The sequence below is a fragment of the Pipistrellus hanaki genome (assembly GCF_964339955.1).
Source record: "Pipistrellus hanaki genome assembly, chromosome: 5".
Lineage (NCBI taxonomy): Eukaryota > Metazoa > Chordata > Mammalia > Chiroptera > Vespertilionidae > Pipistrellus > Pipistrellus hanaki.
Genome location: NC_140507.1, coordinates 89,725,978 through 89,739,778, shown reverse-complemented (window position 1 = coordinate 89,739,778; position 13,801 = coordinate 89,725,978). Strand labels below are relative to the sequence as shown.

The 13,801-nt window shown below is 42.5% G+C and overlaps 1 protein-coding gene across 2 annotated transcripts in view; it reads left to right on the top strand.

The window, feature by feature from the left end:
• Positions 1-6,552: 6,552 nt before the first annotated feature.
• The window catches only part of NLRP3 (NLR family pyrin domain containing 3), a 35,226-nt gene continuing 27,977 nt past the window's right edge, over positions 6,553-13,801 (top strand). The window contains exons 1-4 of one of the 2 annotated variants that reach the window (XM_084884090.1): positions 6,553-6,590; positions 9,181-9,240; positions 9,407-9,727; positions 13,340-13,444. In XM_084884090.1, the coding sequence (XP_084740216.1) occupies positions 9,451-9,727; positions 13,340-13,444 (382 nt within the window). In that variant the 5' untranslated portion in view covers positions 6,553-6,590; positions 9,181-9,240; positions 9,407-9,450. The remainder of the gene's footprint in view (positions 6,591-9,180; positions 9,241-9,406; positions 9,728-13,339; positions 13,445-13,801) is intronic. The other variant, XM_084884091.1, reaches the window with a different exon arrangement.

Below are 13,801 nucleotides of genomic sequence, written 5' to 3'. Positions count from 1 at the left end.
ACTTAGAACAAACTTGCCAAAAATTCATCTGGAATAAAAAAAACACTCGGAATAGCCACAGCAATCCTGAGAAAGAAGACCAAAGTTGGAGGGATCACAATACCAGATATCAAGCTATATTACAAAGTCACAGTTCTCAAAACTACCTGGTACTGGCACCAGAATAGACATATAGACCAATGGAATAGAACAGAGAATCCAGAAATCAGCCTAAGCCATTAGGCTTAATTAATGTTTGACAAAAGAGGCAAGAGCATGCAATGGAGTGAAACTTCAATAAATGATGCTGGAAAATTTGGTCAGATACATGGAAAAAAATGAAACTAGATCACCAACTTGCACCATATATAAAAACAAACTCAAATGGATAAAGGACTGAAATATAAGACAGGAAGCCATAAACATCTTAGAAGACTCCACATGCTGCAAAATATCAGACATGTTATAGCAATATTTTTACTGATACCGCTCCTAGGGCAATGGAAACTAAAGAGAAAATAAACAAATGGGACAACATCAAAATAAAAAGCTACTGCACAGCAAAAGAAACCATAAACAAAACAACAAGAAAGGGGGGAGAATCCAAGATGGCTGCACAGGTAAACACCTAGCCGCAGCCGCACACAACAATTTTTATAAAATACAACTAAAATATAAAATGGACATTACCCAGAACTACAGGAAAGTTGACTGACTGGTTATTCTACAACGAGAAGCAAGGAGAAAACCAGAAGGAAGAGCCGAGGAGCTGTAAAAGCCTAAGGTACGGAGACACATGGCTCGCACGCAGAGAGGACAGAGCCGGAGAGAAGCGGGAAGGAGATAAAAGCTCCGACTGTGCTGGGCCCCAGTTCCGACTGCTCTGAACCCCAGTTCTAGGCCAGACTCCAGGGACCCAGGCTCATCCATAGAGAGCTGGGCTGTAAGGCAGAAGCCCGGGGGAGTGGTGAAAGGAGGTCCCAGAGGCACACACATTGCGCACAGAGAAGGGACGGTTGTCTGTGCCGTGGGATTGCCCTGGTGGGAAGGAGACTGGGGCTCCAGACTGCTCTGAACGCCACCTCCAATCCCACTTCCAACTGAACTGAACCCCAGTTCCGGGCTCATTGGGGGAGAACCTAGACAGTTCGGTAGCAGGCGAAAATCGAGGGCACCTTTCTTTCAGAGGTGCCTGCAGCGAGTACTGAAGGACCCTGAGACTCAGGAGCCGCATAGGGTGGGGCTGATGGAAGCCAAAGCTGTAGGCTCCACCCTGAAACTCCGCCCCATCAGGGAAGCTGCGAAAATGCGACAACGAAATAGATCACAAAGGAAAGAAATGGAGGACAAAAAGCGACTGGATATAGAGTTCAAATCTACGCTTATAAGGTTTTTCAAGAATTTCCTAGAAAAGGTCGATAAAACCTATGAGGATATGAAAAGGGATCAACTAGAATTAATAAGGAATCAACAAGAAATGATAAGGGATTAACAAGAAATAAAGAATACATTGACTGAAATAAAAAATATACAGAGTCCTAAAAACAGAATGGAAGATCACAAGAATCAAGTCAAAGATTTGGAACATAAAGAGCCAGAAGACACTCCTCCGCAGAAGCTAGAAGGCAAGAGAATCCAGAAAACTGAAGATAATGTAAGAAACCTCTGGGACAACCTCAAACAAACCAACATAAGAATTATGGGGGTCCCAGAAGATGAGAGAGAGCAAGATCGAAAACATACTGAAAGAAATAGTGACAGAAAACTTCCCCCACCTGGTGAAAGAATTAGACTTACAAATCCAGGAAGCTCACAGAACTCCAAACAAAAGGAATCCAAAGAGGACCACACCAAGACAAATCATAATTAAAATTCCAAGAGCAAAAGACAAAGAGAGAATATTAAAAGCAGTGAGAGAAAAGCAGGTAGTTACCTATAAAGAAGCACCTATACGATTGTCAGCTGATTTCTCAACAGAAACCATGCAGGCCAGACGGGAATGGCAAGAAATATTCAAGGTGATGAATAGTAAGAACCTACAGCCAAAGATAATCTACCCAGCAAAGCTATCACTCAGAATCGAAGACCAGATAAAGAGCTTCACTATTAAAAAAAAGCTAAAGGAGTTCATCACCACCAAACCAGAATTATATGAATTGCTGAAGGGGGTTCTTTTGAAAGAGAAAGTAAATAAAGATAAAAATTATGAACAACAAATACATAACTATCAACAAGTGAATCTAAAAACCAAGGAAATTAAAAAAAAATCTGATGAACAATATTAACTGTTGAATATAATAGAATCAGAGGTATGGAAGGGGAGTGAACTGACGATTCTTGGGGAAAGGGGAGAGGGGGATGTGGGAAAAGACTGAACATAAACTGTGCACCTATGGATGAGGACAATGGGGGGTGGGGAAAGGGCAGAGGGTGGGATGGGAACCTGGTGGAAGAGAGCAATGTAGGGGGTGGGGGGGGAAGGAACATTTGTAATAATATGAACAATAAAAATTTATTTAAAAAAAACAACAACAACAGGAAAGCTCATTGCATGTGAGACTATATTTGCCAATGCTATTTTAGATTAGGGTTTAATCTACAAAATTTCCATGGATCTCATACAACTTAATAAAAGGAAGATAATCCAATAAAAAATGGGCAAAGGGCCAAAACCGGTTTTGCTAAGTGGATAGAGCATTGGCCTGGGGACTCAGGGTCCTGGATTCAATTCCGGTCGAGGGCATGTACCATGGTGGCGGGCACATTCCCCAGTAAGGGGTGTGCAAGAGGCAGCTGATTGATGTTTCTCTCTTGTCGATGTTTCTAACTCTCTACCACTCTCCCTTCCTCTCTGTAAAAACTCAAAATATATTTTTTTAAAAATGGGCAAAGGACCTAAATAGACATTTTTCAAAAGAAGGAGTACAGAAGTCCAAGAGACATATGAAAACATGCTCAAAGTCACTAACCATCTAAGAGATGCAATTCAAAACAACAATGAGGTACCATTTCACACCTGTTAAAATGGCTATCATCAAATAGGTTTTCAATTTCTTGTTCTCTCTTCTCTCCTTTTGTCATCACCATGATGTAAATATTGGTACAGTTGATATTGTCCCAGAGGCTCCTTACATTGTCCTCATTTTTCTGGATTCTATTTTCTTTTTTAAATATATTTTATTGATTTTTTGCAGAAAGGAAGGTAGAGGGAGAGAGAGTTAGAAATGTCGATGAGAGAGAAACATCAACCAGCTGCCTCTTGCACACCCCCCCCCTACTGGGGATGTGCCCACAACCAATGTACATGCTCTTGACCGGAATCGAACCTGGGACCTTTCAGTCCGCAGGCCAACGCTCTATCCACTGAGCCAAAGCGGTTCCGGCTGTAAATCATTCTTTATTTCAGTTAGTGTTTCCTTCATCTCTGACTGGTTCTTTTTTATGTTATGAGGTCCTCACTAAGTTCCTTGAGCATCCTTATAACCAGTGTTCTGAACTCTGCATCTAGTAGATTGCTGGTCTCCATTTTGTTTTGTTCTTTTTCTGGAGTTTTGTTCTGTTCTTTCATTTTGGCCATGTTTCTTTGTCTCCTCAATTTGACTCCTTCCTTGTGTTTGTTTCTATGTATTAGGTAGAGCTGTTATGTCTCCTAGGCTTGGTAGCTTGGTAGGTGTACTATAGGGCATATTGGCAGCCTCCCTGATAACCCCAGGTGGGTACTTGAGGTGCACCTCCTGTGTGGGTTATACATCTTGCTGTTGTAAATGAGTCTTGATTTCTATAGGCATGTCAATGGGAGGGATTTACCCAGGCTTATCAGTTACCAGGCCTGTCTGTGACAACTGGCCAACTACCTCCGACCATCTTGGAGGATCAGCTGTGCAGAGGCCCACCACACAGAGCAGAACTTACTTCATCTTTATTGGGGCTTTGGTACCCTCTAAGTCCACCACTTCTGTGTATTGCTTGTGGAAGTGGTTGAGTGGTGGTGCTTTGTGCTTTGATGTGGTCTGAAACTGTCCCCTGGGTGTACTGATGCTGGGACCTCTGAGGAGGTGCAGACCAAGATCATCCACTGCCTGTGTTCTGCCCGGGGCCATCAGACATAAGCTGCAAAGTAATCTTCGGGTGGCTGCTTCTTGTCCTGGGCTTGGAGTTGCCCAGATGAGACCAAGCTGTGAATAAACACTAGCTTCTGCTAGTGGTGGGCCTGGGGCCACTTAGTAAGAGATATGGGGCTTGCTGAGGCCAGATACTGCTTTTTTTTGTGTGAAAGATTTTAAAAAAAACTGAAGCATGAGCCAAGACAGGCTGTTCCAGGTAAAGGCTCTGGAAACAGCTCAGGTGGGCATTGAAGTTGTGTGGGACCCGACCTCAGGGAATCACTCAGGTGAAGCAAACAGTTGGAGCCAGGTGATGGAGTCTCAGATTTGGTGCTTGTCAACTGGCTCTGTGAGGAAGGGCTCATCAAAGGAACAATGGCTTCTGCCAGGACTTCTATCTGGAAGAAAGTTGCCCCTCTAGCTTTCTCCCTGATGCCAAACAATTCAGTTCCTCATCATATGTCTCCAGTGCTTTTCAAGCTCATAGGAAGTGAGTCCTAAAGCTCATAGGAAGTGAGTCCATGTGTAGGTGCTTTAAGAGGAACTGCCTGGGATTCCAGCAGCCGCAGCCTCCCTCAGCCACAGTCCCCACTGTTTTTTACAGCCAGAAGTTATGGGGATTCTCTTCCTGACCTTGGAACTCTTGGATAGGGATCTGGTATAGATCAAAGAATCCTCACTCTTCTTGGGGACCTCCACAGTTGAGATGTCACTTCTGATTTTTTCTGCCACATGTGGGTCTGGGACCAGCCCTTCCCCATCTCTGCCTCTCCTGTCAGTCTAGATATGGCTTCTTCTTTATATTCTTAGTTGTAAGACTTCTGTTCAGCTCAATATCATGTTCTGAATGATGGTTGTTCTCTAGTTTAGTTGCAATTTTGGTGTGGTAGTTTTTGAAGGTGAGTACCACATTTACCTACACCGCTATCTTGGCCAGAAGTCCAGTTTCCTCATTCTTACAAAGAAAATCCCTGGTTCCTGGTTTGGCCAATGAGCTCCTTTCACTTTGAAACTTGACCTTATCTGCTGTCAGTGGAGCCTCAGCCTCCAAGGTCCTTGCTGCTCCTGTAGGACCCTGGCCCTAGAGATATGGACAATTGGGACTTGGGTTTGCTCTCTTGCCCTGACCTCAGTAGGAGGTGGGGCTTCTCTTTCATCTTAGAGCTGTATTTAGTTCTATAACTGTGGTAGTACCAGGAGCTAACCACTGATACTGACTTCCTTGAAGTCAGTATCAGTGATTAGCTCCTGGTACTACTACAGTACCAGGAGGCTTTGTTCAAAAGATCTCAGGCTTTGTTCAAAAGATCTCACATTTATCTATTTGCTCAGTCCTTATGACAGCTATTGTTGTCCCATTTTACAGATAAGGAAACTGAAGCACAAAGAAACAAAGTCATTGTCAATGATGCTTTGCTGAACTTGGACACTTGTTCTTGTTCCAGAGTTCCTGCACCCACCTGGGATGCTGATGGCCTCTCACTCATCACACTCTATTGAACTCATGCCATTGTCAGACTATGGTTCTTGGGCCACTGCAAGAGCCAGGAAAGCAAGTCTGCATGCTTCATTTTCCTCCAGCTCCTTCAAGATAAGGCAAGGTGTTTTCCAGCTTTGTTTTGTGCCTGGTATACATCGGGTGTTCCATAAATATTAGTCAAACAAGTGAGTCAATGAGTCTGGAAGTAGAATTTGTGCCTATCCATAGAAAATGAAATTAGAATTTTGGAGAGATATCTGCACTCCCATGTTCACTACATCTTATTTACAATAGCCAAGACATGGGAGCATCCATTAAAGAATAAATCCTGCCATTTGTGACAACTTTTATGGAAAATGAAATAAGTTAGTAAGAGAAATAACATATAATTTCACTTATATGTGGAATCTAAAATAGTTGAACTCATAGGTACTGTTTCTGTTTTACAAGATGACTAAGTTGTAGAGGTTTACTGCACAGCACAGTGCCTGAATCTAACAATACTGAACTGAGTACTCACTATTTGTTGAAAAGGTAGACCTTATGTTCAGTGCCCTACACACATACTTTGGGAGGTAATAAATGTGTTTTTGGCATTGATGGTGATGGTGTCACAATGTATATTTACCTTAATAAAGTGTTTAAAAATAACAGGCAATGGAGAAAACCAGCACTGTCTGCTGCTGCTTCCACATGATGTCTTAGAGAGCACCGATTTTGTGGGTCACGCTCTCCCCCTCAATTCCCTACTCACCAGCCCAGTGGAATCCCCCTCCCACTCTTCTTTGTCCTCACAGCATTCACATTACTGCTTCCCCCTTCACCCCCACACCACTCTGGTGGCTACGTAGAGAGGCCAGACCCTGTGATGTGACTAACCGTTAGTCTCTGCCTTTGCCTGTGATGCAATCTTGTTCACTCCACACTGAGACCACATCCTTCCTGCTCCTGCTGGGCTAACTATAAATTCATCAGGTTTCCTTTTGGGCTGTTCCTGAGGTCGACATCTTTGTGAGTCCAGCTTCTGGGTGAGTCCAGCTTCGTGGAACCGGGTGGCCGAATGGGCCTGGGGAGGAATGGGTATAGTGTTTTTAGGACCAGAATTTGACTAGAGATTTTTTCTGCCAGCCTTCTGCGTACCTTTCAACAAAGTTTCTGAAATGTTCTTTTATATTTACTATTATATGGGTCTCTCTCTCTCTCTCTCTCTCTCTCTCTCTCTCTCTCTCTCTCTCTCTGTGTGTGTGTGTGTGTGTGTGTGTGTGTGTGTGTAGGGACAGGAGAAGCATTACAGCCTATCCCAGGACTCCCACCGATTAGCTAAGGTCATGGCAAGTGCACTAGGGTTAGGATTAGGGGAGCATGGAGGAGAGTTGGAGTCCTGATGTGGATGGAAAGATTGGTGGTGTCTATAATTTTCAATTTTTCTCATCTCATGGCACACATACTAGTAAACTAGTGACTAAAATTCTGCAGCACACCAAAAAATATACTTTTTGCCAACCTGACAAAAAGTAGATATAATTTTGATTCATTCACATCAGATGGCTATTGTTGTGTTGGTCACTGTCATTATTTTGTTGTTGTTGTTAATCCCCACCTGAGAATGTTTTCTTCATTGCTCTTCAGAGAAGAATAGACAACCAAGGTATGTATCCTTGACCAGAAATCAAACCCGTGGCTCTTGGGTGCACAGGCCAACGCTCTAACCACTTAGAAGCACAGGCCAGCTCTGTTGTCATTTTTTAATTTGACGATCTAAGGCAGGGATGGGGGATGTTCAGCTCTCAGGCCATATAAGGCCTGAGAAATCATTTGGTCTGGCCCTATTAGAGGTGAGTTAATTAAATGTTTGACCAAATATAGTAGGTTAATTTTTAAGTTGATGATTTTGTATGGCCCAGGAATGATGTTATAAATATCCAAATGGCTCTTGGCAGGAAAAAGTTTCCCCACCCCTGATCTAAGGGAAAAGAGGTCAGGTATTGCAAGTTTTAAAAATTCTTGTGGTTCACCTGTTGGAAATCACTGGGTGGGGTAGACAGGGAGGTCTGCATAGCTGGTGGATCTGAAGATACCTTCTCCCCCCGCTCCCCTAAATGCATAAGGAATGGACTTGGGTGGATTGTGAGGCCAGAAGTGGAGAGGCAAGGATGAAACTAGAAGAGTGATGAGCATGTTTGAGGTGGAACATGGAACTATAGTTATTATGAATCATGATTTGGCCACTCACTCTGTTAGTATAATTTATGGCTTTGGCTGATTTGCTTTTCCCAATTCAGTTATATGAAGGGGTCAATCTCAAACAAAGCAACATGTCCATCCATTCAAAACCTAGGATAGTGAGAGAACTGATTTCTAGTCAGGAAAACTGAGAGCGTTGATTTTGTGGGTTACTCTCTCTCTGCATCTTATTTACAACAGCCAAGACATGGGAGCAACCATTAAATAATAAAATCCTGTCATTTGTGACAACATTTATGGAAAATGAAATAAGTCAGTAAGAGAAATAACATATAACTTCAGTTATATGTGGAGTCTAAAATAGTTGAACGCATAGGTACTGTTTCTGTTATACAAGGTGACTAAGTCGTAGAGTTCTACTGCATAGCACAGTGCCTGAATCTAACATTACTGTATTGTGTAAAGTCTAGTCAGGAAAACTGAGAGCACTGATTCTGTGAGTCACAAAAATTGAGTTGGTGAGCTCAATAATGAAAGTCTGTATGATAGGAAGTAGATAAAGGGGGAGAAAAAGGGGGATATCAGTATGTGTCAACAATAAATTTTTAAAAATGTAAAAAAGAAAAAGAAAGACCATGTGTGATAAAGGCTGGAAAAGTGTCCTTGTCTTTTAATCATCTCTTTTATTGTCTTTGATCATTTCTGTTCTTCTCTGGCAGAGATAACTATTATAGTTAAGTAATGGAGCCAATGGCTGTATAAAGTGCAGATTAGAGGCATGAGCTCAAAGATCTATGAGTCCAGTCTCAATTCTGGCTTTGTCGCTACCTGGCTTCATCTTTCTGACTTGGTCTCCACTCCTAGCAAATGGGGCGGGTATACATGCACCTCATAGGGCTTTGTGCAGGTGAGATGGAAGGAAGCATCAGAGCCATGCCTAGCCCATGAGACTCAATCAGTGTGAGTTACATTGATTATTATGACCACATTTTACAGGAGACATTAAAGAGATGTATGTTCATTGTTCCCCTGTGCACTCAAATTTTGTCTCACTGAAGTTTTCCTCCATCAGTGGGTTGTCAGAAGGACAGTTTCAGACCATGCCTTCCTCCTCCCACTGTGCACTCTCTCCAGTATTTCCTTAATTACTCTTTTTTGGGTTCTCTCTTTTTGCCCCCCACCCATCTTTCTTCAGGTCAACAGAGAAACAAGGAACCAGAGTCCTCCTGTTGGAAGGAACTTAGAACCATTTTTTTTCACTCTGTCATTTTATAGATGAGGAGACTGAAGTTTGCCCAAGATTGTAGCCCAGTCTTCAGTGTGACCCACACTCTCCCGGTGACCCACAAAGATGGTGCCATGATGCAGTCCTGGGCATCCACTATGTGCTGGTGCAACTGTATTTGTGGGTCTAATTATTGTTTCTCTCTACAGGGATGCCTTTCTTCTATGGCTCAGGACACTCTTGAGTTGAGCCAAGAGCAAAATTGTCTGGTAGGTATTAGGCTTATTTTTCAAAACTTCAGATGGATTTCATTACAGTTCAGTGACATATTTTTCCTTTCTGTCTTCCTACTTTTTGATCACTTAGTTCTCTCTGAGGGTGAACTTTGGAATAGACTTGCCTTACCCATATGCTGTTTTCACCCCTCTTTCCCAGTGTGGACCTATGCCTAAAGGCCCTGACCAGGGCTTCAGACAAGCATGGCCAGTGTCCGCTGCAAGCTGACCCAGTATCTGGAGGACCTGGAGGACATGGACTTGAAGAAGTTCAAGATGCACTTAGAAGATTATCCTCCTCAGAAGGGCTGCATTGCACTCCCTCGGGGTCAGACGGAGAAAGCAGATCCTGTGGATCTAGCCACCCTTATGATTGACTTCAATGGGGAGGAGAAGGCATGGGCCATGGCAGTCTGGATTTTTGCTGCAATCAACAGGAGAGACCTTTATGAGAAAGCCAAGAGGGATGAGCCAGAGTGGGGTGAGTAGAGGAAGACAGTAAAGGTTTTAATTGTGATAAGATATACACACAATATAAAACTTACCATCTTAACCTTCTTTAAGTGTATGTTTCTTATTTTATTTTTATTTTTTAATTTCTTTATTGATTAAGGTATCACATATTTGTCCTCAATCCCCCATTCCAATCCCCCACTCCTCTCCACTCATGTCCCCACCCCCCTATTGTTCTTGACCACTGGTTAGGCTCATGTATGCACACAAGTCCTTTGGTTGATCTCTCCCTTTTATCCCCACCTTCCCTCTGAGGTCCAACAGTCTGACCCATGGCTTCTTATCTCTGGGTCTGTTCTTGTTCATCTGTCTATGTTGTTCATCATTTCCCCTAGATGAGTGAGATCATGTCCTACTGGAAATATACTTATAAGAATCGAAAATGAGACAAACAATAATGGTTACGCTGAAAGGCAAATGAATCAGTCTGAAGTGTATATTTTTTTAGTATTCAACACATTCATGTTGTATACAATCAATCAACAGGATTCTTTTTCTTCTTGCAAAATGCTATACCTATTAAACAATTATTTATCCCCTTCTCTCAGCTCCTGGCATCCACCACATATTTTCTGTCTATATAAATTTGACTCCTTGAGGTACCTTTTATTAGTGGCAGAATTTGTCACCCAGGTTATCACATAAGATAACATTTTAATCCAGTTTATGGTATGCCTATTCCTTGGCATATAGTCTAGAAGTGGGATTACTTATCAATGGGCATTCAGATTGCTTCTAGCTTGCATTATTGTGAATAATGCTGCTATGAATGTGGGTGTACAAATTTCAATTCTTTGGGTATATGCTCAGAAGTGGAATTACTCAATTATATGGTAATTCTATGTTTCATTTTGTTGAAGAACTGTCATACTGTTTTCCATAGTGCCTGCATCACTTTATACTTCTACCAGCAGTGCACAAAGGTTAGAATTTCTCCCTATCCTCACCACACTTATTTTATATTTTATTTAATAGTAGCTAAGTTTGGGTGTGAGATGCCATCTCATTTTGGTTTTGATTTGCGTTTCCCTATTAATTAGTGATATTAAGTGCATTTTCATGTGCTTGTTGGCATTTAATCTTTGAAGGAATATCTATTCCTTTTGCCATGTTTTAACTGAGTTGCTTGGTTGTTTTTTTTCTTGTTGACTTGCAGGAGTTCTATATATACTCTGGATAGTAAGCACCTATTAGATATATGATTTGCATATATTTTCTCCCATTCCATCCATGGGTTGCCCTTTTACTCTGTTAATGGTATCCTTTGATGCATCAAAGTTGATATGTTGTTTTTTTTTTTAAATAATTCCATTTATTCTTTTTAAATCTATTTTTTAATCTATTTTATTGATTTTTACAGAGAGGAAAGGAGAGGGATAGAGAGCTAGAAACATCTATAAGAGAGAATCATTGACCAGCTGCCTCTTGCACACCCCCCACTGCGGATGTGCCTGTAACCAATGTACATGCCCTTGACCGGAATCGAATCTGGAACCTGGAATCGTCTGCAGGCCGATGCTCTATCCACTGAGCCAAACCGGTTTTGGCCATTTATTCTTATTGGCTTCATCCTCTTCTTCCTCTTGTGCTAATACTATGAGTAGATGGCAGAAAGCAGTTTTCTTTTTTCTAACTCCTTTAGAAATCCAAGTCAGTGCTCATGTATCCCTAAGAAACTTCCCTGATTAGTTCCACTTTATCCAAACCTTTTCCATGTCTGAAACTTCCTCCGGGTCTCCATCAAATTCTTTAAGTGTCTGTTGGCATGGCCGACAAGCTCTAGCTCAGGGGCAACCTCTCACCTTACAGAGCTATGTGTTGTGTGCAGAAAAGCCTTTCTTATAACCATTACTTTGGGCATGTGAAGGGTAAAATATTTTCTTCCTTCTTGTGGACGGGTGAGGTTCTTCCCTTTGGCTTGGTGTGCTGAGCAAGGGAAGAGCACAAGTAGGGCTCAGAGGAATCTTAAAAATCATAGAATGATGATTTTGAGCTAGTGAAAAGGGAAGATATAAGTGAACCAGCATATCAGAGGAAGCATGGCAAGGCGGGGCAGCAATGTGGGTGTGAGAAGGAAGAGAAAATGACACGGGGGCATGAGGAGGGGTGCATGGCAGTGGGTGTTCACATAATAACACAATTATAATTGTGTCAGTACTTACCTACCATGTAACCAAATTAAAGTTAAACCATAGTTGCAGAAGTAGTTCATTAAGTAGTTTTTATAGATTTTATTCATTTTTCACAAGAACCCCATGAGGCCAGCACTTTCAAATGAACTTTCAATTTCATTATACTAAGGGCAATAAGCCAGTCACTAAAAGAGAAATACTGTAAGAGTAGGCACAGAGAATGGTGGTTGCCAGGGGCTACAGGGAGAGGGGAATGGAAAATTATTCAACGGGTATAGATTTTCAGTTTTTGCAAGAATTCTGGAATTGACTTCCCAACAATGTGAAGCGAGCCTGTAACAAGTTCTGATTGTCCGAGGCAATGTCTTCACCAGGCCCAAGGCCAGAATTCAATGCCAGGTGTGTCTTTGGTTTAAGCCTGGCTCTTAACCACTATGACATTTTGACTTCCATATCTAGATTTTGAGGTGGAACTTCTTTTGGGGGTGGTAGTGAGAGGAGTGGCTAGAGCAAGCATGTCAAACTTGCGGCTGGTGGGGGCCCTCCGGCTGTGAATTTGACATGCTTGGGCTAGAGTTAGGCTTTGGTTTGAGTTAATGTTTGGATTTTGTTTTGTGATCAGGTTACCAATAGCATTTGCATCAGGGGAAGCAGAGGCCAATTAGGAATCCTTCCTGTCCCTCTTGGGCTCCTGCCCATTTAAAGTTATCCACACTGTCTATTTCCCCTGAATTTCTCATAGGAAATGCCTCTTTGAAATGTGTCATTTAGTGACTGTTTAGATCTGTAGTTCTCAACTGTGGATACAGGTTGAAGCTTTATAAATGTAATGGTGCCAGATCCTACCTCACACAGGTTGAAAATCAGTATTTTTTAAAACTTTGTAGGTGAATCTAAAGTCAGCCAGGATTCTGCACCACTGAGTTAGACATAAACCAGATCGGGATTCTCCCTCTTGAAGACCCAGAATGGGGATTAAGATGAATTCCAGGCACGTGGGGTCAGGGAGGGGTGATCCTGCTGGCCCATGGCCATCTTGGGGATACTGGGGAGCATGGAATTGGCCTCAACACCAGAGCATTGTGGTGGTGGTGATAGGGGGGAAGGTTTGGCTGCCAAATGCATATGAAGAACAGAGAAACCTGCCTGCCCCACATGTTTGCCAAGTGTTTTCTAGGCCTGGGAGAGAGATTCTGAGACTGGATTCTGTGGGTACATGATGCTTAGAGGGTGGATCAATGCCATTACTTTGAAATTGGGAGCACAAGAACACCCCTGACTGGACCTTTATCTGCACACCTGTCATTTGTAACTCTGAGCTGTGTTTTGGGTTGGCAGGTGTCCAGGCAGGTGCCTTTGACCTGTGCCTGGTGCTTGGTCTCAATTACATCACCTTAGGCAGGAGTTCTACTTTTTGACACTTGGTATTTTTTTCTTTTTAATTTCAGACAATGCACATTTTTCTGTGGTATGCCGGGAAGAAAGCCTCGAAGAAGAGTGGATGGGATTATTGGGGTTTCTTTCCAGAATCTCTACTTGTAAAAAAAAGCAAGGTAATCATGGGGGTGGTGCTTTCAATTGGGTTTGGAGATGTTGTCTGGGAGCTGGTCATCCTCTTAAGTGCTCCTGCTCCTTGTAGCTGAAGATGTGGATATATGTTCACCAGGCTTCTTGCCGTCCCCAAACCAAGGAGAGCCGTTGAGTGTTTCAGATTTTGAAAGGCGTAGCCTGGAGGGGGTAAGACTGAATAAAAAGGATTTTTGGCTGGGGGCAGCACAAAGGCACTTTGCTGTTTGTCTGCTAAACTCTGTTTAGGAAGATTTATAACCAAGTAGTGGAGAGGAACTGCACCCCATCTCTTAGTTCCAGTCACCACAGGCTTCTGTTGAGAGCTCAACTCAGGTGGATGT